Consider the following 26,988-nt stretch of genomic DNA (forward strand, 5'->3'; position numbering starts at 1 on the left):
TAGGCCTTAGGCACATGCTTTAAAGAGTGGGGGATCATCAGAAGGCGCAGTAGGACACCTGTTACCTTTCTTCTGTAACAGAAATGCAAGGTAGGTGCCTGTTGGCATGAGGGCCTGATTACAAAAGGCCTTGAATGCCAGGCTGAGACATTTGTTCTTTGCTCAATTCACAGTAAGGAGTTTTGCTCAATCCACAGCAGCAGAGTTAAATGACGGGAGCAGTATTTGTTGATTGTTTGTCTTGGAAGATTGCGTTATGCTTGCAACCCAGCAGGCATGATTGGAGATAAGGGAAAGTTGGAGGTTTTAGTTGATAAGGCTTTATCTAGAACAGGGATGGTCAAACTTGAGAGTCCATGGATATCACCTGGAGGGCTTGTGACCCTACAAACTGCTGGGCTCTGTTTCTGGAATTTCTGATTTAGGAAGTCTAGGGTGAAGTCCATGTATCTTCATTGCTAATGAGTTCCTGGTTGATCTAGCGACCACTCAGCACAGCACAACTCAAGGAAGATCTTACTAGATTTTAGAGACTAATTCAATGTGGAAAACGGAGAAACATGACAAGGAACAAGAGAGTAAAAATTTGGGCTAAGTTTGGAAGAAAATAGGTCCATTTTTAGCGAAGCTGAAATGCTGGTCACACATCTAAGCAGAAACAATTAGTAATGTGTTAGTTCCTCAAAAGAGCTGGAGATTAGAGAGTTCCAGGTGGAAACTGATAGGAGGTGAAATTGGGATAAGTGAAGAAAACCAATTTATTGTGATCTTCTGAGAACTCAATATTGGGTTCAATTCTGCAGCTTCCAGATTCTCATGGTTGCCCATAGTTGCTGTTTTCCTTGATGCAAACAGCTTTGCAACTCTGACAGTGAATGCTCGTTCTTGTGATCTGTATTGACCTGTGATCTGTGAGTGCTGTAAGTAAGGGACTTCAAGTTTGATTTTTTGTATTTCTTATCAGTTTTTTTAAAATATTTGTTTTTATTGGAAAGGGAAATTGGCAGAGAGGAGAGACAGACAGATCTTCTGTCCACTGGATCACTCCACAGTTGCCCACATCGGCCGGAGCTGAGCTGATCCAAAGCCAGAGCCAAGAGATTCTTGTGGGTCTCCAACATGGGTGCAGAGTCCCAAGGCTTTGGTCCATCCTCGACTGCTTTCCCAAGCCACAGGCAGGGAGCTGGATGGGAAGTGGAGCAGCTGGTATTCTAATTGGTGCCCATTTGGGGTCCTGGTGCTTGCAAGGTGAGGACTTTAGCCACTAGGCTACCATGCCAGGTCTGATTTTTTTCTGTTTCTTAAACACTGTTATATCTGAATTAGTCCTGTTGATGATAGACAGTCAGAAAGTCTCTAAGAACCTTACTACCATGCTCAGCATGGCTAGGTGTGTACTCAAGTAAGCAGTTTAGTAATTGTTATGAAATGCAAAAAACCAAATAAATTCTGCTTATGCACGCAATTATGGAAATGAAACTTGGCTAAAGTGAAGTGAAAAATCAGTATCTGAAATATCAGTAAATGGTGATACTTCTCCCAGAGGTAGAGATTTAATATTCATGTATATATGTATATATTTATACACACACACACATATATATATATATTTTTAAAGATTTATTCATTTTATTACAGCCAGATATACACAGAGGAGGAGAGACAGAGAGGAAGATCTTCCATCCGATGATTCACTCCCCAAGTGAGCCGCAACGGGCCGATCCGAAGCCAGGAACCTGGAACCTCTTCCGGGTCTCCCACGAGGGTGCAGTGTCCCAAAGCATTGGGCCGTCCTCAACTGCTTTCCCAGGCCACAAGCAGGGAGCTGGATGGGAAGTGGAGCTGCCGGGATTAGAACCGGTGCCCATATGGGATCCCGGGGCTTTCAAGGCGAGGACTTTAGCCGCTAGGCCACGCCGCCGGGCCCATATATATATTTTTTATTTGAAAGGCAAAGTTGCAGGGAGTGATCTTCCATCTCCTGGTTCACTCCCCAGATGACCACAGTGGCCGGATGTGGGCCAATCCAAACCTAGGAAATGAGAATTGCTTCTGGGTCTTCCAGTTGTGCTTAGGGACCCAAGGACTTGAGCCATCCTCTGCTGTTTTCCCATGCCATTAGCCAGGAACTGGATCAGAATAGAAGCAGCCGGGACTCGAACTGGAGCGTATAAATGCCAGCTACACAGGTCATGGTCTGACTTGGTATGGCATGGCACCAGCCACTAAAGGTAGAGATTTTTAAGACCTTTTGCGGCATTGATACATCTCACCAATTTTTATTCCTCAAAATTCCTTTCCTTCCCTTTGTTGCCCTGCTCTACAAGCAAAAAACTGGACTTCAGCTTTGAGCTGCTAGTATATAAATACCAGTTCACAGCTCTGATATTGTGAAGCCAATTTAGATTAAGTGTTTGAATTTCCAGAAGGGGAAGGAAGTTACTTCTGAATCTTTAAGGAAATATCAAACCACTTCCCAAATGACCTCTCTGCTGTCTAAGGGCACTCTTTGACCTACTAGTTGAGACTCCAGTTAAGAGATCTACATCTCATTTTGGAGTACTAGAATTCAGTAGCCAGTTCTGGTTCCTGATTTGAGCTTCAGGCTGATGGAGGCCCTTGTGATAGCAGTGATAGCTGGAGTAATTAGGTTCGTGCCACACATGTCAGAGACCTGGGTGATGTTCCTGGATCCCAGCTTTGGCTCCAGTTGCAGACATCTGGCGAGTGAATCAGCAGATAGGATCTTGCTCTCTGCCTCTCAAGTGAATAAATGAATCAAAATAAAAACTATATGCTCTATACCTGTGACTTTATTATGGTACCTTTTAGCAACATTTACCATATAAGAAAGCTCAAACTTTAGTTCAAACAAAGGAGTAGAAGTACAAATAAGAGAATTGGGCCTATTTAATGAGTTTGCCAACACTAGACAATTTGAGCAAACTTGGACTTAAGTTTTCATGAAATTTCTAATATGAATACCCAACCAAGAAAAATGAATCTATGCTTCCAAACCAAATGTTTGTCACCCATGAGGTGTTTAAAATCAGTTACAGAAAAGTCCTCTTAAAATCGTTTCAAGGGCCCGGCGGCGTGGCCCGGCGGTGTGGCCTGGCGGCTGAAGTCCTCGCCTTGAAAGCCCCGGGGTCCCATGTGGGTGCTGGTTCTGGTCCCGTCAGCTCCACTTCCCATCCAGCTCCCTGCTTGTGGCCTGGGAAAGCAGTTGAGGACGGCCCAGTGCATTGGGACCCTGCACCCGTGTGGGAGGACCCGGGGGAGGTTCCAGGTTCCCGGCATCGGATCGGCGAGCATCGGCCCGTTGCGGCTCACTTGGGGAGTGGGTCGTCGGTCGGAGGATCTTCCTCTCTGTCTCTCCTCCTCTGTGTATATCTGGCTGTGGTAGAATGAATAAATCTTTTTTAAAAAAATTGTTTCAAGCCATGGTTATCAATATAATAAATTCATAGAATTGTTAGATGATTTGTTTCCCCTTTGAAGAATAAAATGTGTTTGGGTGTAAAAATTACAATACGTATCTATGACATCTCACACTTCTGTTCCTTTTCCAGGAAACAGTCTTTTGACCCATTTCTCATTCTGGATAGTTAAGATATTATTGGCAAAAATGATAGATGATGGAGGGATGAATGGGTCTCATTTATATCTACATGCGATGTATATTACACATGAAACATTGTGTGTTTTAATTTTTTATAAGGCTCAACATTGACCTGTGGAGTTTTTAACCAGTGATACCAGTTATAAAGATTTGAAAATCATGTATGAAGTAAGAGTTGCAGTATCCATGGCCTTGGTAAAATTTTTTACTATATGAGAGACATATATAAAATACATAGAAAGTTTGACATGATTTTAAATGTTTACTCCAAGGTGAAAACGTGATGAGAACTTAATAGGATTATCAGGATTTAACACATTGCGCTTTTACTGTGACACTTTCCACACTCCTATCATGGCCAGTTCTTTCTTCCTTTGATACTGAAACTCTTACTATTCTTGAAGAAATTGAACTCACAGCAGTCTGTTCCGTACAGCATACAGATCATGGGAAATTACTTTTAATGAAATTCAATACTAGTGTTAAGCAGTTTTAGTGAATTAGAGTTGAATTGAACATCACGCAGGATCACATTTATCAAGGCTTCCATTTCTTTGCTTAATTTTTCTCATCGGTCTTCTAGAGAAATCATTACATCAAAGCAATGTTTTTGATAAATACAAACCTGTTTCCCGTGAGGCGAATCCGAGAAACCGGATGGGATGTGAATGACTTGTAGCTAGCAGCAGCTTATCATTGTGTGAGCACTGGAAGCTGAAATTGCTGTGGCTACCTCACACTACAGCTTCTGGGGTGATAGGGAAGGGAGAAAAGTGAGCATCGGATTCAGTTTCAGTGCCAAGCAAAAATCTTGTACCAAGAGAGCTGCTTTTTTGTGTGTTAACTATGTCTTTGTGAATAATGATGACTGTCAATGAAAGATCTTTTTCACTCTGTCACAGCCTTCCCAAAGAGCACATAAAATGAAAACGTGGGATTCGACTGGTTAAATCATGAATCAAGTTTGAGGTTTTAGCATAGGTGTCACCTCCATGGTTGTTTTTTAGGACTGTTTCTGGTAACAGCGAGTGATGGTGGGGTTGGGGGTTGGGTGGGGGGAGATTCTTCCCGCTGTGTTGCTAGGGATCTTCTATCTACTGAGGTTCCGGCATCAGTTTTTGGAGGCTGCGGTGTAAACCCTGCTTAGGGAAGGTAGAATTTCATAATGCCAGACGATGACTGCTAGCACATGAGCAAACAGTAAGTGAGGGAAACAGTGTTGGACTCTGGAAGAACAGAAAGAGTATTGCCAAAGGAAGGAAAAAAGTAGCCTTTTAGTCTTTTGCTTTAAAGGTTGAGAATTCTCTCCATGTTATTGTAGAATGGGAAATTTCACTACTTTCTGCAGAGGGGAGAACAAGCTAACAGAAAACAAGATTGGGGAGGTAATAGTAATTCTTTTCTTATTTGCTGCTCGTGACTTTTGCGATGCCAGTTACATTTCCATAATTCATTACTATGGCAAGAAAATAAATGTAAAGCGTATTTCTCATTGGGAGAAAACTTGTGGAAGACCAGGGGAGGAGCCGATGTCATTAGGATGGTGACTGCAGGTGCTTTTCTGTATAACGTGCAATTTTAGTGGCATGTGAATTAGACCACTGAAGTGTTTCTAGACACTTGGAGTCATTTGGAGTGGCCCTTTTTTGCCTCTGTAGCCAAGATGAATATTTTTCATTAGCAAGGATATCTTTCTCAGTGCACTTAATTTGGCTCATTTGGACCACTATTTAAAGAGGAGGGCTTACTGCTTTTTGATGAATCTCACTTTTGGATGACTGGAGTCAGTATCATTGTTACTTTTTCGGTGGGTTCTGGCATGGAAGGTCTCCCTCAGGAAATGGTTTAAACAGTATTTTGGAGAATTTCAAGGCTTAGTGGCATCTCAGATTTGACTATAAAAATGAGTTTGCCTAATGACTTTTTAGCACCACTTGATTAATGTTTTGCCTGAGAAGAGTTCTAATAGTCAGCTTTTTCTAAAAATACTTTAGTATCCAAAAATACAGCATTCTTTCTATCTGTGTCTGGTAGTTTAGAAGATAGAAAATGTCTTCATATTATGAAAAAGAGAAGTAAAGCAACAACAACAACAAAACAAAAAGCCAAGAACCACTGTTTGCGCAAGGATTGCGGCGCCTCTCCGGGTTCCAGAGGCAGGACCGTCCTGTTCTCTACCTATGTGACTGCAGTTTGCAGCCATCAGGTTAACTAGACACATTTTGTTATTTTGGCTTGTATGTTTTGTGATGATTGTGTCATACAGTGATTGTGTAGGGGCGATACCGACTGGAAGATAAAGCACAGTTTTAGATGCTTCAACAAGTCTCTCTTCATTGAAAAGATGATCTGTTCATTGCAAGGGAATGTTCTTATTTCATATGATCAGGTGGTTCCAGAGTTTTCAGAATTTAATTTTCCTTTCTGGTAGAACATGGTATCATTTCCTCCTGCTTACTAGCGTGAAGATCTTCGGGTGTTCTGTTCCACTACCCTCTGAAATAATGTCTGCTGGCATCTCCTTAGAGGAAAGGTGAGAGGATGGCTTAGGAAAGCCCTGGTCGGCTCTGGAGTTGAGATTAAATTGTTTGTAAAAGAGAATACACTCACAGCATGAAAGGGATCAAGTACCCATTCCAACCAAAGTTTGGATTCGAGGTAATTGATTTTCTTCTGAGACAGTTAAGGTGGAATTACTTTCTAAATATGTATAATTAATTTTCCACTAAGAGGTAGTAAGGCTGTTGTGTTTACTTCTGCTTTGAACGGAAGGTTCATTGAAATTGTGCGTTTTGAAGTTATTCCTGGTGAATACTTGCAAATGCCTGCATTTTAAAAAGTTACAATCATAACCTTTTTTTTTTTCCAGTGCTGCTAGCTCTTTGAGCGTCTAATGCAGTATTTCTCAACCAGGATTCCTCATCTGAACCATAAAGCAGAGAGAATTATTTGAGTTAATGTTTTCTCAAATTCCCCCCCCCCCCAAAAGGACATGTAACTGAGACTAATTCTATATGCACCAGAGAGTGATTCATTAATTGCATGCAGTGGATTTCTTGCAGTTTCTTTGTGTGTGGCCTATAAGCAAGGTTTTTTTTTTTTTTAATGTTTTGAAAGAGTTACTTCACAAAGAATATGGGACACAGACTCAGTCTGCAGAGCGTACGTGACCTACAAAGCCTAAAACATTTACTGTTTGTCCCTCTGCAGAAAAATGTTTGCTAACCCCCTGCCTTAGGGCCTGCCATCCCGTTGAGGATTGCTGATCTAAAGAAAGGAAGCATTTTATAGTTTCTTCTCTGAGCTTGGGGATATAGTATGGTAACAACAAAGATTTCTTCTTTACTGACATAATTAACGTTATTTTGATCACATTGTTGTAATGCTTAAAATTTAAGGAAGGTTCTCAGATTATAGTAAATCCGTAGACAAAATTTTTTGCTAGCGTTACAGAGGAAAACGTTTGAGCACAGAATTGTAGGGGAAGTTGTCTGATGGTAGGTAATAACACATTACGTGTGTGTTTGCGTATGGATCCATTTTAATATTTTCCCCCTCTCCGGAGGAAGAGTACAGGGGCAGGTTACTCTGTAAAGGAATATAAGGGAGGGCAGGAGCATTAATTGCTTTTATCAGGAATTTAAACTAAATGGCCATATGCGTTAGAGAAGGCTAGTGAATAGCATGTGTTAAGTGTCAGATGTAATCACATCTGTTTCCTCCTCCTACTGAGTGTCTTCAACCTACAATTAAGGTCTCAGGTACTTTTTCAGTGGTAAGGAGAATAATACATAATCAAAAATGCATTAAAATTATTAGATCCTAGCCTATGAAATAATCAGGCTCTGACAAATGCTACTGAACTACTTGATTCAGTGAGGACAGGTGCCATCAGCCATCAAACACGTATTGGTAAATCACAAAATTATCAAGGGCTAAAAAGACCAGGCATTATTTGTAATTTGCTGCTGATTTCATTTATGTCCATATTTGGTTAATCAGGAAGTTCTATTGGCACTTTTTTTTTTCTTTCTGGAAAATGTCAGACATTCTTCTCTTAGCAAGCTATTCTGGCTCTTTTCACAAAGTAGACGCAAGGCTGCGTGCAGGCATGATGGAATTACCTGAAATACAGCATTTTTTTTTCATTCATCTACTGAAAGCTTTCAGTGGCTCCCTACTAGCCTGACAAGACATTCTGAGGAAAGATGAGTCAAGCCAGGCTGCTGCTGAGATGCTAAGAAAAAGCATTGCAGGGTAGCAGAGCCGGCCTCCAGACTGGGTGTGAAAATGGGAATAAAGGAAGGGAATGAAATTAGCTAAGGCAAAAAAGAACACAGGGAGTCCTTGTAAGGTTGTACTTGTCAAAGTGTTTTATGAGTCCATTTGGGCTGGACAGTGGGAATTTGTTCGGCGGATGATATTTTCTTTCTGTTTAGGGCTGCAAAATGACAGTATGCAAGTCAGCTCAAGTTGTAGATCACAGATCTTTAGGGCATACGTTTTTCCAAGCATTTTAATTATTTTGATGTGTCCATCAAGCTTCTTTTGGCAATGGCAATTCAAGAACTAATTAAGGAACATTGTCATTTGTCTCTCCTCCTGTGGTTACTTGTCTGTCATTGCCTCCAACTCCCACCCCAACCCAGTTAGAAATCACTCATTACAGAAGTGAAAAATCCAAGGGTTTGTAAACATCGCATCCAGTTCTAAACATATATTGCACTCTAAAATTATTAAACAGACTGTGTGGTATTTGTTTTGAAGAAATAAAACATAGATTTTGTGCATGAATGCAAATTTGGCATTGGATGTTGACTGCTGTAATGGGAGATTCATAATTTTCCTAAATTGTTAGACGAGCACTGCACATTTGAAATTATCAAATGCTTTGTATTTACCTTGCTCTCCCTATATGTATTTGTGTGAAGAGCTTAGAAACAGCTGTTTATTATATTGCCTATGAGTCAACTCATACTAATATTAGTAGACATTTCATAATTTTGGTAACGTTTCCCACTGATGAGAGCATCTATTTAATTCATGCTTTGGTTATATGAATAGATTTCAGCAATGTCACAGAACTTTGAATCTGAAAGTGGTGAATCTGCACCTATAGGTTATGGATGAAAATGTTCACAACTGTTCTTGATGGAGAGCACAACGGAGTGCTGAGAGGGATAGACATATGAGGGACCTTCACAGAGTTCATGGGAAAATGGAATTAAAAATTATTTTGGTGGAAAAATGTTCGAAATGTGTGTATACTTTGCCCATTATGTGAGTTTTCCTTCAGTTTTTTAAAGATTTCTCACAAGGTTGAGAGATTTCAGTTCAGAAAATGTTGGGGGATTTCAAATGGAGATCATCCACAACAAAAAGAAGAGTTGTCTAAGCCAGAATTCTTTGGGAAAATGGAAACATTACAGCATTTAAGGCTTTTGTTTCAAATGAATGAGACTCCTTGTGCAAACGAGAAAGAATGATGATAATAAAATCATCTTTGGAGAGGATGCTGAAATCTAGCTTGTTCCTCTCATTAGCAAGCTGCTTTCTTACATATGTGCTGAGGGTATCATAGTGCTCCATGCACATTTAACTTTTATGCTTATTTGTAAAAGTTCTTTGCTTAAGTTTTCAGGTACCACTATTTCACACATATCTAACATACAACATTTTTAGTTGCTTGCTGAGTGCATTCTTATTTATTAATGTGCTATTCCAAATATTTGGAAAAGTAAATAGGATATGAATGTAGCAATAAGAATTCTTCTAGTCATGTACACATAAACATAGTCTCACTTTGGGGAACTGAAAAGAAGATTGCAGAAAATATTAGGGATCATTCTTTTAGAATGCACGAAAATCTTTCTGCTGCGTTCTTAGTGTTTGCCCAGAGTAAAACCATTTGCTTTTGATGCCATCTTGCCATCAGTGTCATTCTTACAATCATAGAATGGTAAAGCCAGCAGTTTCCTAGAGACAATTTTCCTCAGTGCTAAATTCCATTGGGTAACTCTTCACAAAAACTATTTGATTAAATGAGTTTGGAGTATAGATTTGATTAAGGAGGAACGTGTTGGAGGGGAATCATTCTGCAGCCACTTTCTCATTAAGAATAAAAAGGTAGGTCTATGTAAAATTCCACTTTTTCAATCAGTGTTAATTTTCTAAAGAACTCATTGTGTTAATAATTTAGTGCTGTGCTTACAAGCTTCAGGCCCATTGATTTTAATTGGAATTCCACATCTAGAAGGAAGATAGGCTGTGAGCAAATCAATTTGGTTTTAACCCAATGCATTTTAATAAGTGTGCAAAAGATTGACCATAACATTACCCATGATAGTTTGATATTTTCTGTAGGGGCCTGCTGCCTTAGATTTGAACCAAGGTGTTTATTTTTTTAAGTACTGGAATTATATCCTTTAATTTTACCTCCACTGGGAATAGCATAAAATGAGGATCTAAGTGTCCATCACTTGAAATTGTCCATCACTTGAAACTGTCCATCACTTTAAAGTGCCCTGTGTGCATTTGATTAAATAATGGCCTGAATATGGATAAATTAGTATACCTGTTTTTATCTTTTATATACAAGTATTAAGAGAATCTTTGTCTTCCTTTCCTTATGTGGCCTTTCCTCCCTTTGCCAATGAATATTTTGTAGATAGAACTTATCAATCCCTGGCCATATTTCTGTAACATCCTGGATAATCAGTAATAATCCCTGTAATATTAGCATGAATGCTGATGGTTAATCCTGACCACTTTTTGAATTATGTATTTTTGTATGTGTTTAGCCCAGCTAAATTAAAAGAAATGTGCAACAGAGTAGTTCTTTGGGACTGCTAAATCTTTGCAGCACAGTATGGAATCATCCTATGTATTCCAGGTCACATAGTAGTAATGTGACGGTAGTTAAAGGTTATTGAGGATGTGCTTCTAAAATAAAATTTGCAAAGATCAGTGATATTACCGACATCCTTGTGGGTGTGGCTACTACCAGTTGTATTCTAGCTCCAAGTTATTTCAAGAACTGCTGTTTTGCAATAGAAAGAACTCTGCAGTTCAAAGAAAAATATTTCAACAATGTTAGGAAAGTTTTTATTTAGTAATGTGTCAGGGTAGGGATTGATTTTAAATTTCATGCTGATTTTTATAATCTTCACTTTATTGAATCTAAACTCACCCCAAAGCCATAAATGCCAGGTGCATCCAAGGGCCATTATGAGGGTACCTAGTTCTGAGGATGACTGAGCTCTCTTCTTAATAAGCTTAACGAAAACAGAATGGTCATAGCAATCAAAGAGGCTGCAAACAGTGTACTCCAATGGAGGCATAAGGAAAGGGCTGCAGGAGGACAGAGAATGAAGCAATTGATTCCCTTAGGGAATTAGGAATGTTTGTTCATTGTTGACGTCATCAGTGAAAGATGCTATGATTTCCAGAGATGGACAAAGGGACAGGTTATTGTAAGCTGGGAAAAAAAAAATGGCATCAGTTAAAGCCTCAAAAATTGAGAGTAGTTTCCTAATGGTATTGTAAACTGGGAAAAAAATGACATGAGTTAAAGGCTTTAAGTTTAAGAAAGTAATTCCCTAATAGAATATTGCATTTAACTTTGTCTGAACTACAACTTACTTGAATCATTGGGCTTAGGTTATGGTAAGATATGCCTGGAATTTTCCCTTTGGCCATTTAGGTTCCTTGGATGCTCAGGTTCTATATGTGATTGTGTATGGTTCTTCTATTGTGTTCTGAATATGACTTCACATTCTGAGTGAGTTCACAAAGGAGAGGATGGTTAGTGGAACACTAGATCCTGTATGAGATTATTGGTGATCTACCGCGATTTCTTGGGAGACAGTCATATACGACTGGGCATGGCTGCTGTGAGGAGCAAGAGGTCAGTCTGGGCAGTAAATCGTTCTACTCTTAACTGTTCTCATTACAATATCAGAGACTTGGGATGTAAATGCAGTCTACTAGTGATTCTGAAGTTCTTCCTGGATCATTAAATCATGAAGTCAGTTGTATGTCTGTGGCCAAAGCTGGTTGATCCCAGCCCTTGTGTTTCAAAACTAAAATAGTGACTGCTAAGTGATAAAAGGAAGGGAATAGAGGAATTTGACTTCTAGTATGTCACAGATTCACAATAGTAAGGGGTCGAGAGAGTCTACTTCTCTCCTTCATTACACAGCTGGCGAGTCTAACATTTAATCGCTGATTTCTTATAATTTTTGGGATAAGCAAAATTAAGTCAATTTTGCTTGACTGCTTTGCTTTCTCTACCCCTGTAATATGTATTTTTTTTAAAAAAAAATCCTTTTTCCTTTGGAATGGCTATAAGGTCAGAGGGAAATAAGCTAAATGATGCAATGGAATTTGCATCCAGCATTTGTTGTGATGATAGCCTTAACTTTTGGTTAATTGAGAGAAAACTGTGATTGTTTGCAGGACATTTCCTTCCCCCTTCCCCATGCGATATAAGTAAAGGTTTAAAAGGAACTTCAGGTTCCAGTTAAACAAGTCAAAAAGACAAAGTTAATTATTCCTTTTAAGAGATGTTAGATCCAAAGATAAGATTTACCTGGCTCGACAGAATGATGTGACATTTTTTATACTCCATTAAAATAAAAGGAAGGTAAAGACCTCTATATCTGGGAAATGGAACTAATGAACCTTCTGCCTCTAAGTGACTTTGTTGCTTGGGAATTTCTAAGGTACGGGAAGGTGTGGTTAAATTTCTTCTCACTCTTTTTGTATTTCATTTTTCTTTAGAAAACTGTGGTTGTGATGGTGTGAAAATAGGATCTAAGAAATGTTTCATTCTTTACCCGATTGTAAATTGAATTATCTCCCAGGCACAGGTGAAGAATTGCAGTCTTGACGTCCCACAATATTTCCAGCCTGCCTTGCTGTTTCCTCAGACCCCTGTCCATGAGAAGAAATGAGCAGGCAAAGGAAAATCTTCTCCAATCCACTGTCGAGTAGGAGGAGTCACAGTGAAGGAAAATGATCAATTATTCTTTTGTTCTGAAAACGAATTAGACTCAAAAGTATTAATCAGAAATTTCTCAAACTGCTTTGGTATTCATGCAGCTGTGTCAAAACCTTTTGTAATAATTTTAATGAAGTTATCCTTTATGAAAATATTTGCATTCCAAGGATTTTTGCTAATGAGTTGCAGTTTAAAATAGGAATAATACAGGGAGGATGGAAAAGTACTTACAAATTTAATTTTATTTCTGCCTTATGAATACATTTTTCTTGTTGCTGGGAACAATGTGGCTGCATGTTTAAACAGTTGCTTTAAAAGTATAAAATTGCATGTCATGTGAGGCTTTGCCATTAAAAACAAGGTTGTGCTGCCGCCGCCTCTTTCACCTCAGAACTACCTTTTAAGTGGGTAAAGACAGGGTGTCAGCAGTGAGTTGGTAGAGTGCTGAGTACCACGAGGAAGCCTGGTTTTGTTGTAACTGCATTTCGGACCATAATTCACTCATTTTTTTGCACAAGTGTAGAAGTGGAAATTTCTTATTTTATGTGGCAAAGGAGACTTATCATAACCTTTGAGAGAAACATAAAAATGCAAACTCACCATAACATAGGTAAACTGAGAACATATGCTTTATCCACTTAGTTAAATATTTTGAGCTCCTATAAACATGGAAATCCAAACTGAAGCAACTGACCACCTAAAGAAATTTGACCTCAAGCCAAATTCTTCATGGTTAATTTCAAATATACACAGGCATACTTAATTTTTATCTTAGTTCTTATTCTGTCATAAGCAAAAAATATAGTAGATAAGTGTTTCACTTTAGAAATATAAATCACAGATGTCTCTTAAGCATTTCATAAAACTTTATCAGATACTTTTAGTATGCGCTTCAGGTTTACAAAATAGAGAAATACTGTAACATCACAGTCTTCTGAAATTTAGAAAAATTTATGGGGAGCTTGTTTTACCCTTCTCATTATTAAAGTCATCTGAGCCCTCACTAATCATTTTTATAATTACAGACCTACATAAAACTAAGCAGAAAGTTAATAATTAGTACTCAGTGTTATTTTTAATTCTTGAGCAATTTCATCAGTTTGTAGTCTATTTTTGTGAACAGAACTGAACTGTAGCATTAAAGGGTTACAGAAGACTACAATAAATCAAAACTAAGGTGACAATGCAGCTGTTGACTCCCTGACATCAGATCCTATGGGACTCATTGCATATCCTCACAACCAGCTTCCCACATTGTATAGGCTAGTCCCTTCCAGTCTAGTTGTTGACATGGGAATAAAATGACCCAGGTAGTGAAAGCCTCCAAAAAGTCATAATTACTTATACATCACTTTTCTTTATAATACGAAATATTAGCTAACATTCACACACATGGTGGTTAGTTTTAAAGTAGTATAAAAATTTTAAGATTTCATGTGGACCAGCACCTCATTGACAAGCCCTTCTTCTCAGCCATCCAATTTCCTGGTAACCAGAATTTTTCTCTTCTGTTGGGTCCCATTTTTAGGTCCCCCATATTGTTAGATCATACAGTATTTGTCTTTCAGTGCTTGGCTTCTTGTACTTAACAGAATGTCCTTCAGATTTATCTGTATTATCATAAGTGATTGGTCACAGAATAGAAAAATCTAAAGAAACATAGGTTCAACAAAACTATTGTACAATTTAAAGATTGTAGTTACTGTATTGTGTCGTTTAAAAATACAAAAAGAGGGGGCCAGTAACATGGTGTGGTATAAGTTGATCGCCTGCATGTGACATCAGCATCCCATATGAGCACCAGGTTGAGTTCAAGCTGCTCTGCTTCTAATCCAGTTCCCTGTTTGTGGCTTGGGAAAGCAGCAGAGGATGGCCCAAGTGCTTGGAAACCTGCACCTACATGGGAGAGACCTAGAGGTGGTCCCTGGCTTCAGATTGGCTCAGCTCTGCCTATTGTGGCCATTTGGGGAATGAACCAGCAGATAGGGGAATCTCTCTCCCTTTCCTTCTGTTTGTAACTCTGCCTTTCAGATAAAGATAAAATAATTTTAAAAAATGAAAAGAAAGTAGATAAGCTTTCTTAACACAAAGCAAAGAACTGTTGGAGTATCATGCATATTAGATTTACTCATTTTCACAGTGTATATGTACTTTAAAACATGTTGAACATGACAATGCATACATGAGTATTTCAGAAAGCCTATATAAATTAAAAGATTATTTTCAATGCAAAGTTTTAGATCCATGCAGTTTTTTTCCATACTGTACATTTTCCAGGAACTTTCTGAAGATCCTTCAAATGCATGGATTTCAGAACTTTTTAATCAAAGTAAATATATATTTTTTATTTTCTTTATTTTATTAATTACATTGCATTATGTGACACAGTGTTATAGGCACTGGGAATCCCCCCACCCCTCCCCAAACCTCCCCCGCATGGTAGATTCCTCCACCTTGTTGCATTACCACAGTTCAAATTCAGTTGAGATTCTTTCATTGCAAGCATTTACCAAGCATAAAGTCCAGCATCTTACTGTCCTGGTAAGTTCAACGGTTTCTTGGAGAGACCATCTCTGGTCTGAAGGTAGAGCCGGCAGAGTATCATCCCAATCAATTAAAAGCCCCAAAATAACATCAGCAACAATTAACAACATTATGGTATTAATTGACATGGTATTGATTAACCAATATGTTAAAAGGAAAATGCAGGTTCTTAACCACAACCTGTGACTTCTTCATAGACATTTCAATTTTGGTTTATATACTACCAGGTTCTATACATCTTAAAATGGCTATAGGTTACTATTCAGCTGTCTCGTGTCTATTTTCATTTTGGTATTTAGCTGTTTATAGTGTTGAAGCATGGTTTTGCTGAACCTGGTTGTTTTTCAGGTGGTCTGAACTGACTTATAACTCTAACAAGAGATGTGTCAACAGTCTAGGTGCAGAACATTTTTAGGAGGGATGTGCAGAGAAATCCTCAATACCCCAGTGAGGAGTAACTAATCTTTGTGTCCCACGTAATGAGGTATGAGTGAATCCACGCTGACCATTTCCTGTCTGATTCTAAGCTTTCCTTGTTGTTGTCTGTCTGTCTATTCTAGGTTTTTTGTTTGTTTCTATGTTTGTTTGTTTGTTTTGAGGGGTTATATTTTTAAAGATATATTTGTTGGGAAAGACAGAGTTACATAGAAAGTGGAAAAGGCAGAAGATTTTCCAACCATTGGTTCACTCCCAAATGGCCCCTGTGGCCAGGGTTCTGGGCAAGCTGAAGTCAGGAGCCTACAACTCCATCTTGGTTTCTCACATGGGTGACAGGGATGGGAAGCACTTTGAGCCAACCTACTCTGGCTTCCTCAGTGCATTTGCAGGAAGCTGGATGGGAAGTGGAGCAGTCAGGACATAAGCCATCAGCCAAATTGGCTAACCATCAGCATCACAGGCTAACCCCATAAACTTATCTTTTCTATTTTTCCATGACCTTTTTAATGTTATCTCATACATTTTCTATGTCAATTAAAATACCAGTAATAATTTGTTATTTGGAGCATAGGAAAGCCATATCTATGTTTTCCAAATTCTTTTAATTTTTTTCAAATACTTTATAAATATCGGGATACAAATTAAACACTGGGTAATTGTGCAATATATTTATGATAGAAAGCCACTTCTGTGGTTTAGTAAGTGGAAGTATAAATTAAGTTACACATGAATTCAGGCAGTAATGAAGAAACCATAGACTTACAGATACCTGCATTCAAGATTTAGCTTTGCCACTAGTTAGCTACTTCATATCCTTGAGTAATGTGTAACCTCTTTAAACTACAGGTTTCTGATAGAAATCAAAAGGATTTTGTTGAAGGTATTTAAGTTCCTGTTCATCTTAAGGATTCTATAATTTTTCCTGTCCCAAGCATCATCTTTACCTCTCTACTTCTACCATCATTTTGACATAATTGACCTCATATTTCATGGCTTCCTGTTCAGTGATTTTAGCTTAGGACACTGCAGGCATACGCTAAATGCTGGCTTTGTGCTGGGCATACACTAAATGCTTGTCTTCATGGTAGTTAGTTATAAGGAGTTGCGTTGAATGGCCTGTACATTTCCTTCTAGCCCTCAAATGTCTGTCAGTTGTGTATTGCTCATACTCAGCACAGGAAAAACTTAGTGTCCTGTGGTTTTAGGCTCAAGCAGTGCTAATTTATATGGGTATTGATTTTAAGTCTTTTTTTTCCCCCAGTCTTTTCTGGTGGTACCTTAATAAGGAAACACTAAACAAACATCCATGGCATAGAAGGCATTAGTATAGGGAGACAAGTTCTAAACAGTGAGCTAGTTTAACATCGCTTGACTTGTTTCTTGAGTTTTGGACATTCTTCCTTCCAGTACAGCAGAGTTCAGCCCTTCAAATCCTTCAAATGATCTGTCTCTCCCTTAAGTTGTTGAGTTTTCTGAGTCCTATATTGGAGGTCTTACTCTGCTACCTCACATTCAAATTATTCTCATTCTTTTGTTCTTTCTCACCTTTGGCTCTCCAGCTCTGTATTCTACTAGAACTCTAAAGACAATATCTTGACAATAGGATGTTGGAGACTCTGCCAGTGTCCATACCTATGGAGTTAGGATTCACATAAATAGCACAATGATGGTTTATGAAGAACTTTTTATGAAAGGCTATACTATTGTAATAATACAGGGGAAATCAGGGGTTGGGAGTGAGGGTTTGGAGGGGGGAGAAGCAAAATCCCAGGGCTTATGGAACTGTATCATAAAATAATAAAATACATAATTTAAAAAACAGTTCTAATTCTGTCTACAATTTCTTTGTTTCTCCTGGCCACCCATTCCTAATGCCTGCCATACAACTTGGACTATTTTTTTTTAATTGTCAACTAGATGTAAATTTTACACTCTCAGTGTTGGCTGTCAACTTCCAAACTCGGTAATCAATCTCAGCTTATTATCCATCCTGTAGATTATATATGGAAGCTATTGAGTAAAAAGATTTTAGAATATATACACAGGGCCCGGCGGCGTGGCCTAGCGGCTAAAGTCCTCGCCTTGAACGCCCCGGGATCCCATATGGGCGCCGGTTCTAATCCCGGCAGCTCCACTTCCCATCCAGCTCCCTGCTTGTGGCCTGGGAAAGCAGTTGAGGACGGCCCAAGGCTTTGGGACCCTGCACCCGCGTGGGAGACCCGGAAGAGGTTCCTGGTTCCCGGCTTCGGATTGGCGCGCACCGGCCCGTTGCGGCTCACTTGGGGAGTGAAACATCGGATGGAAGATCTTCCTCTTTGTCTCTCCTCCTCTCTGTATATCCGGCTTTCCAATAATAATAAATCTTTTTTAAAAAAAAAGAACATATACACAAACAGTTTGGTATGTACTGTGTTGAATTTTATGGGTCTAGCTTTGAAAATAAGTGCTAATTTTAGAGATGTGTACTTAGAAGTGTTGCAGACATTTTTTTCTCAGCATATTAAGTATACCTATGAAGACACTCCAAGAAACTTGTGAAAAGTATAATGAACAGATAAGTTCATTTAGATGCACAGTAAATTTGAAATGCATGCATAGATTTTTTTCATATTGCACTTTTTCCACAAATCCTTTCAAGTACTCTGACACGTAAATAGCAAGGTCCTCTTGGTTTTTATTTTCATCTCCAGATTGTTCACTTTGAGTGTACAGAATTACATTAGACCCATGTGTTTGGGAGAAGTGAAGATAGTATATTCCCTGGAAACAAAGGGTGATCTCAAGACTAGTACCAAATGACTACGTAATTGTTTAGGGTGCTTTTCAAAAAAGCTCTTGATTCCAGAGATCTAGTCTTACATGTTGTGAATTAGTGGTTTTCGGGTGAGGTCTAGTGCTCTACATTTTTTAAAAGTGATACTGGTAAATCGAATGTACAGCCAGGATTATAAAGCTCTTATAAAATCTTAAAGCTTCATCCAGTTCTCGAAGTATCCAAAAAGTCTTCTTCCAGCTACCCCACAGAAGACAAGCAAAATGATCTCATATTTTTCTCTTTTGGACTTCATGAGAATATTTTCATTCAGTAATTGTTGTTTTTGTTTAGTATTAATAACTTCTGTGTAAGACTTAGATTTGTAACACTGTACTGTGAGGGGTGAAGACTTTAAAACAAACAACAGGTATAAAGCAAATCAAGAAACAATGTAAATGTTCTGAGCTTGGTCTCTGAAGTTTTCATTTTCACAGATTTATTATTGTTGAGTCTGTGAAATGGGACATACAGAAATGGTCCAATTGTTGTAAATCAAAATAAGTTAAATTACCAGTTTTTCCTTTTTTCTGCTGCAGAACCTACTGCTCCTTTCTTTATGGTGGGCATAAGGAACCCTTCTTCTCCCAAGGGCCATCTTGATATTTATAGCATCATTCATACGCTGTATAACATTACCAACTTAAAAATTAGCCTGTGGGACTGGGACCAGTGTGTATTATCCATCCTGTAGATTATATATGGAAGGTATTGGGTAAAAACAGTTAAGAATACATATACAAACAATTTGGGATGTACTGTGGCATGGGCATCCCATGTGGGTTCCAGTTCTTGTTCCTGAGCTCCGCTTACAATCCAGCTGCCTGCTATGGGAGGGCAAGCAAAAGTTGACCCAAGTTCTTGGGCCCCTACACCCATCTTAGAAATCTGGAGGAAGCTGCTGGCTCCTGATTTCAGCCTGGCCCAGCACAGGCTGTTGCAGCCATTTGTGGAGTGGAATTAGCAGATACACGATCTCGCTCTATCTCTGCCTCTCTCTGTAACTCTGCATTTCACATACTTAAAATAAATAGCCTACTATGAGTTCATTGAATTTTGAATGCCTTCTGTGGTTGCCTTGGCAGAGCTGGATCAAATAATTTGTGGGCCTTATACAGCCCAAGGACTGGACACTTTTCACCTCTATTACATGGTAGTGCAAACAAACATATGAACATATTACTAATATGGACATATTATGCAATAGTAATTTTGCAGTAGAGGCAGAAAAATGTGGAAATTTAAAAATTCTGAAAAGGAATATTGGTTTTAGGTAGAATGGGAGTTGACTTGGCTTGATTTCTTAAGGCTCCAAAGAACAATGGAAGTATTTGAATAAGCTAGTTTCTTTTTATAGATGATTTGTAAATTGTACTGCTTGCTACATTTATCATTTATTTACTGGATTGTTTCCCTCCTGTATTATAAACAGGCAGGAAATATATCTTTAAAATGAGGATTTGTTTATTTTTACTTGAAAGAGTTACAGAGAGAAGGACAGACAGAAAGATTGTCCATCCACTGATCACACCGCAAGTGGCCACACTAACTAGAGTTGCATCTGTCCAGGGCTGGGAGCCTGGAGCCTGGAGCCTCCTCTGGGTCTGCCACATAGGCACAGGGTCCCAAGACTTTGGACCATTCTCTGCTGCCTCTCCAGGCCACAAGCAGGGAGCTGGATGGCAAGGGGAGAAACCAGGACTAGAATCGGCATTTATATGGGAAGTTTGTGCCACAGGCAGAGAATTAGCTTGCTCTTCCTCAATGGTCTCAGAAAATATGTTTTAATAGACTTAGAGAACTTTAAGATGGTGAAAGAGGAGTTGGAACTGAGTGTTACCTGTTAGAATGTCAGGAGTTTGTGAGTGGGGCAGTGATTTGTATCCTTCAGATAGTTAGGGAGCTTTGCTTATAGTAGGGAGAACTTCTTTCCATGATCCTCTCTGCTCTGAAAGTTGGTGATTTGCTTGAGAAGTTTAGACCCCAAGTAAAAGAAATGCAAATATTGTGTAAATGATGGATCTTTGTCCTTTTCTCTCTCCAATCTATCATTCCTCAATTAAAAATCTTCAACTATGTTCATCAGTTAGTCTTCACTTCTGAGTCTCTTTAAGCTACAAAATGTGACTTGGATTTTGAACCTTTGATTTACATATTTGCTAGAGCTTTTTATTATAAAAAGCAAGAAACAGCTGTGTGCTCCCTGGGAGTGATGGTTTCAGTCAAATCCTTTTAAAACACTAATTAGGAAGATTAGGATTTAATTTTATTTCACAACAGTGCATAATAACCTTTTATAAAATTTACGAATATACTTCCTGGAGTGTGTTATCAGAAGGCATAGTTTAGGGCCCAGCGGTGTGATGGACCAGTGGCTAAATCCATACTTTGCAAATGCAGGAATCCCATATGGATGCTGGTTCTTGTCCCAGATGCTTCATTTCCCATCCAGCTCCCTGCTTATGACTGAGGAAAGCAGTCAAGCATGGCCCAAAGCTTTGGGACCCCACACTTCTGGGAAACCCAGAAGTTCCTGGCTTTTGGCTTCAGATTGGCTCAGCTCCGGTCATTGTGGCCACTTGGGGATTGAATCAGCAACCGAAAGATCTTTCTCTTTACTTCTGTCTGTAAATCTGGTCTGCCTTTCCAATAAAAATAAATCTTTTTTTAAAAAAAGAAGGCATAGTCTATGTATTTTTAATACATAGTATATTTTAGATTTTAGAATTATTTTGTGACTGAAAAGAAAAGGCTTAAAAAAAAAAACCTTTCCAAGTCTACCAAATTTAGGAAGTTAGAGGAAGATGACCCCGTTACCAGATTGTTGAATAGTTGTACCACAAGATAATAGAAAGAACAGCCATCCCCTTGAAACAGAAAGAATTCCTTGTGAGTAAGCCACTATATAATAATAATGAAGTTCAATGTCTTGGAATGAGAGTACACTAAAGAGATCAAAAAATGGTAGAACCTTGGTGTTTGAGAAAGACAACATTAACAAAATGTCAGCATTTAAGAGGAATTTAGCTTACTGAAAGTATAAACTATTTGTGATCTGCAATTCAATTTGTATATATTTATTCCATGTGGTATTGGATGGGGATACCCAAATAGTTTGTGCATCCAAGACACTGTCCCACATCTTTCAGAAATGAGGACAAGTCCAGTCAGATGTATTAGGTATGCCATGTGCAAGTTGTGCTTTAGGCAGGTTGAAATAAGAGAACTTAGAAAATTTTGTTAAAAGCAGTTTACTGAGGTAGTGGTGTGTCAATTGGACAGTTATGTGAAGTTGATAATGAAGTGAAACTAGTACAGTTGTTGTAATTGAGCAACTATTCCAGCTCTAATGGGTAAATGGAAATAGATAGCTCACCAAAAACTAGCTAGCAACTTCATGTTTTGTAGTAATTCCAAGAAACAGATTAGCTTAATAAAGCCCTTAAATGAAACTTACTGATGTGGGTGTTTTTTTTGAGAGTTTGAACATCTTGAGTTTTTATTTTATCAGCTAATGTATCTTTAGCAGAGTTCAAGTAAAGCTATAAAGATTGTCTCATGAAATGTAGTTGACTGGACAATAAGATGCTGGACTCTGTGTTTGGTATACGCTTGCAATGGGGGAATCTCAACTGAACTTGAGCTGTGGTTATGCAACAAGGTGGAGGAATCCACCATAGTGGGAGGGTTTGGGGAGGGGTGGGGAGAACCCAAGTATCTATGAAACTGTGTCACATAATACAATGTAATTAATGAATTAAAAATAAAAAATAATTTAAAAAACACACAAAAAAATTTTTAAAATGTAGTTGTAATTCAAAATTGTATGCATATTATAGATAAATGATTTTTCTGGACCACGAATGGGCAATATGTTTATAAATGTAAGTCTTCCTTATATGTTTTTTCATCTAAAATCCTACACCTGATTCCAGATTTTGTAATAGTATATTTTTGTTCCCCACTGTGGGAAGAGTTTTGAATATTCACCATACTACCAATTTCTTCAAGAGTACTAATAATTAAAATAAAGATTCAAAACATATTTTCAACCACTGATAGGTTCTTAAGTAAAAAAAATTTAATTTGTAAATCCTTGCCTTTGTAGTATTCCAATGGTAATTTGGAAGTGTGGGTGGAATGAGATTTTAGAAATTAAGAAGCAAAGTTAAAAAGTGATGCATATTGACATTGGCCAAAACTGGCAGTTTTTAATAATTTGCCATAGGTTGGGTTGGGTGTTCTCACCATTGCTAAATTTACAATAGTGTACAAACTGTGTATGATTAGTTTGCTGCATTAAAAAATAACGCCTGGTCCTCTGATGAGCACTGGAGGCCACACTTGCCGTGCGGGATTGTTTTGGCCGGCAGGATTAGCTAAGCCCGGTGTGTGTGGATGACTCAGTAGAATATGAACTAGCTGGCTCTTGGTTCCAATGAAGCACATGTGTAGAGTTCATAGAGTTTATATTCTTTGAAATAGAAAATCAAGAAGTGAGAAATGTTTAGAGATGGAAATGCCAGTTATCTCAATTTGATCACGTTGTATACATGTATTGAATTCTCACATCATACTTTATAAACATATACAGTGGAGAAAATACGAATAAGGGGAAATCCGATAAAATAACATTGTCTTATGTGACTTACTTTCCTTCCGTTAAAATACTTGATTCAAAACATTTTTGTTCTTTGTCTTCCCCCCCCCCTTAGAATAATATAGCTGATCCAGAAGAACTATTCACAAAATTAGAACGCATCGGAAAAGGCTCATTTGGGGAAGTCTTCAAAGGAATTGATAACCGTACCCAGCAAGTGGTTGCTATTAAAATCATTGATCTTGAGGAAGCTGAAGATGAAATAGAAGACATTCAGCAAGAAATTACTGTCTTGAGTCAGTGTGACAGCTCGTATGTAACAAAATACTATGGATCATATTTAAAGGTAATGTGTGTGCTATATTATTTAAGTCATAAATTATTTTCATTATATTTTCCTTTGTGACAAATTCTTTTTTTGAAAGGCAGTGTCTTAAATTAGAACATCTTGAATGTCAAGACAGAATTCACCCCATTAGTAGAACCAAGCACTCCGTTGTTAGATTTAACAGCTGTATCCTGTATACATCCAGCACTCCATTGCATGCTTTGACAGCATCTGAACTTTTGTGTTGAGGTTGATGGGCGATTCGAAATACAGCTAATCCTTGAGCTATATCTTTCAATGAGAAAAAGCAATCCTCAGATATCCACACTGTATTCTTAATATCTGTCTTTTTCATCTTTTCTTTTTTTTTTTTTTTTGACCTCACATTTGATATGTAAGTGTGTCACTTTTTCATTGAGTTGTGGTGGCTGTTTGCAGTTCTCTCTCTCTCTCTCTGCCACCAGGTTGTGATCTTTTTAACAGCTTAGCTGAAATAGCCTGGATATGTGTATCAGCACAGGGTACGGCACATCTTAAAGCAACTGATGAGTACAGTTATTTTTTGGTGTGTGTGTGTGAGGGGCTGGGGAAATAGGATTGACTTCAGAATGTGCTGTGGATACCAAAATACACAGATGCCCACATCCTTTATATAAAGTTGTATTTGCATATAATCTATACACATCCTCCCAAAGATGTTGTCTATAAATTTCTTATAGTATCTAACAATTTAATTTGAAAGTTCTGGAAATAATTGCTTTTCATACACTTTAGGGAATGACAGAAAAAGTGTGCATATTTAGTATAGTTATAATATTTTTAGTATGTTTGCTCTGCAGTTGGTTGGGTTTGGGACATGGAACCCCGCAGATGTGAAGGCTGACTATATTTGTTCAAATGGAATCAAGTGGAATATCTGTGTGTTCTTCCCGCATTTGGGATTTTACTGGTTCAATATCATGAAATCGGCAGACACCTAAAGCCCCTGGAGATGGACATATTGCTGTAAGAATTCATGGGTTCCAGTGTCAGAGGCCAGAATGCTGGTCTATTGAAATATGAAGAATGACTAGGTGCGTAAGGTTAGGGCTTAGCTTAGCCCATAAGTGGGGAACATCAGGCTTGCAGGCCATATAAGGCCAGCGAAACCATTTGGTCTCCCTGCCAAGGCAATGGCAGACCCGGGATGCAAAATTCAGTAAATCTACAGCAGGCTGATTTCTAAGTTGATAATTTTGTGTGGCCCGAAAGTGATGTTATAAATATCCATATGGCCCTTGGCAGGAAAAAAAAAATTTTGCAATTTTAATTGCAAAATTAAAATTGTTTATTATGACAGCATTGCACATTTTTCAAAAGAACACAGTGAAAGTATTACAGCTTTGACCCTCAGACCTTGGCGGTGGGGCGGGGGAGGGGTGGAAGAGGAGGGGAGAGGCGATGGTTGGCTGTTCCTTGTTGCCTTAAGGTGATGTATGCACATTTTGTGAAACAGCTGTTGCACACAACACTAGTTTCCGCGTGGAAAGGGCTTTTCTTATGGGAGAGCGTGAGGGCATGGTGGTTCTGGTACTGCTTAGGTCACAGCGAGATAGTCCTTTGTTCAGCTCTGACGTTTGAGTTTGCTACAGAGATCTGCAGCAAGAAGTAAAGAACTGAGAAGGCTGGGTTCACTCCCCCTTGAGCTCCTTTCACAGAACTCGTCATGGCTGGGGGGAATCTCTGTACACTGGAGCTGGCTTGCCGGTGGGCTCATCCGATGAGTAGAAGGCTAGAAGTTTGAGTCCTTAAGGTATTTGTCCACCAGGGCATGCCGGGATAATCTGGCAATCGGGAGGTACAGTTCCTCTCCACCCCTACCACCGCCGCATCGCCACCTAGGCACCTGGGACTGGAGGGCGGGCTTATTACAGAGCGAGCGTGATTGGGAGCCTGGGCGGAGGCAAGCTCCTATAGTGACGTAATAGGTGCCTAGACCATTTACATTCTACATGCGAAGGTACCTCAGATCTGGCCACGTAGTCACCAGCTAGTTCTGGCGGTTACTCCGCCATCAGCGTTGGAGGCATGGTGGGTGCGGTGTGATTCACAGAGGCAGTTCCGATTCTGGAGTGCAGACAACCTCAATGGAAGCTGAACCGGATTTGGAGTTTGGACAGAGATCGCTATCATAAGGACATGGTGTGATTGCAAGCCATTGCTGGTGTGACGACGTAAACGTCTGTTCATGGCGGAGCTGCGGACCGGTGAAATACGTTCACAAAATACGGGTTCCGACTGTGGGGTTCTCGGAGCAGCCACCACCCCAGGGGTTCAGAGGCTGGCATGGATGGAGAGAGTCGTGGTTCCCAGCAGTGTCTGCTTCTTAAGGGAGGGAGGATTCACTGACGTGAATGGCTGCTGTCTATCTCAGTAGCAAGAGACGCCTGTATTCTCAGCCCAGGTGGAGATAATGGCGGCGCGTCTGCCTCTGCAACGTTCTCAGTTCTTGGCGTTCTCTGATGTCTAGGCTGTGCTCATTCGCTGGCGATCCTTCCCTCGCTGAGACTACAGTTTCTGTCCCCTGCTGATTTGCTGAGGATTCTCTGCCTAGAGGTTATTTTGGTTTATGGATAGCTGCCTTTGTTTTTCCTTGGGAAATGCTGAAGAGTGACACTGCCTGCTTCTCTGTCTTGGTGACCTTACTCCGTTTCTCGCTTTGCTAAATTATTTACCACTTAATACAGATAAGAATTCCATCACCACTTTCTCTGCAGTTTCACAACGCCTAATTATGCTAATGGATGAATGCTTAGAATTAATCACGAATCAGCCAAACAGTTCCAGATACAAAAGTGGTTATCTTCACTCCTGCCGTCATGCAAATTACCTTCCTATATGATTCTAAAATGTAGCCGATTTTCTAAGTGAAGTATGTTGGAGATACAGATGAGTCACAAAATGAAGTCGCCATTGTTGTCCTTCTGGAAAGTTACTTGAAGTGTAGACCTTTTAGAGGACATGATAAAGCTGGGGAGTTTGTATCTAATTCTAGCACTTCATGTAGCAAGTCAGAATCTTAGAAACCGTGTATGTGTGTATTTCTGACTGTATTCCTAAGAATTCTAGACCCACTCTAGAACAAATGGAATCCTTGCTACATTTAATTACCTGTAATAGATCAGTTATTGTTGGTAACTGGCTTAAAATTTTAAGTAAATCCTATTTAAAATGCATCATCCTACATTAGAATTGCAGGTTTCATCTGTTGCATATAGACTTTACATATTCAGTGCGCCCAGAGAAAATGTATTGCAACTGTGTATTTTTTCATTCCTAAAATTTCACGCTTTTAGACAAATTCCACTCAAAGCCTAACATGGTGGCTTACATGTACTCATCACCAGAAACTCCACCATCTCCAGTACAAACTGACTTATTGTCTCAGATCTTGATGATATAATATGTTCATCAGTCAGTGATATAAAACCATTGTCCAAAATGTCTTCTTTAATAAGGATGAAACTGCCTTATTTTTCCACTGCTTTACTCATGTTAATTGAAGTCTGTTTTGTGAAAGACCACTTTGAACAATAGGTTGTTTCATGGTAAGATTGTAGAAATGTGCTAGCTACTGAATTATGTCACATGTGTCCTGAATATT

General features: G+C 39.0%; 1 protein-coding gene across 1 annotated transcript in view; it reads left to right on the forward strand.

Annotated features, from left to right (window-relative positions):
- STK26 (serine/threonine kinase 26) overlaps positions 1-26,988 on the forward strand; it is a 57,353-nt gene that overhangs the window by 10,906 nt on the left and 19,459 nt on the right. The window contains exon 3 of the mRNA XM_004587703.4: positions 23,133-23,363. Coding sequence (XP_004587760.1) covers positions 23,133-23,363 — 231 coding nt within the window. The remainder of the gene's footprint in view (positions 1-23,132; positions 23,364-26,988) is intronic.

This window comes from Ochotona princeps, chromosome X, assembly GCF_030435755.1.
Source record: "Ochotona princeps isolate mOchPri1 chromosome X, mOchPri1.hap1, whole genome shotgun sequence".
NCBI classification, from domain to species: Eukaryota; Metazoa; Chordata; class Mammalia; order Lagomorpha; family Ochotonidae; genus Ochotona; species Ochotona princeps.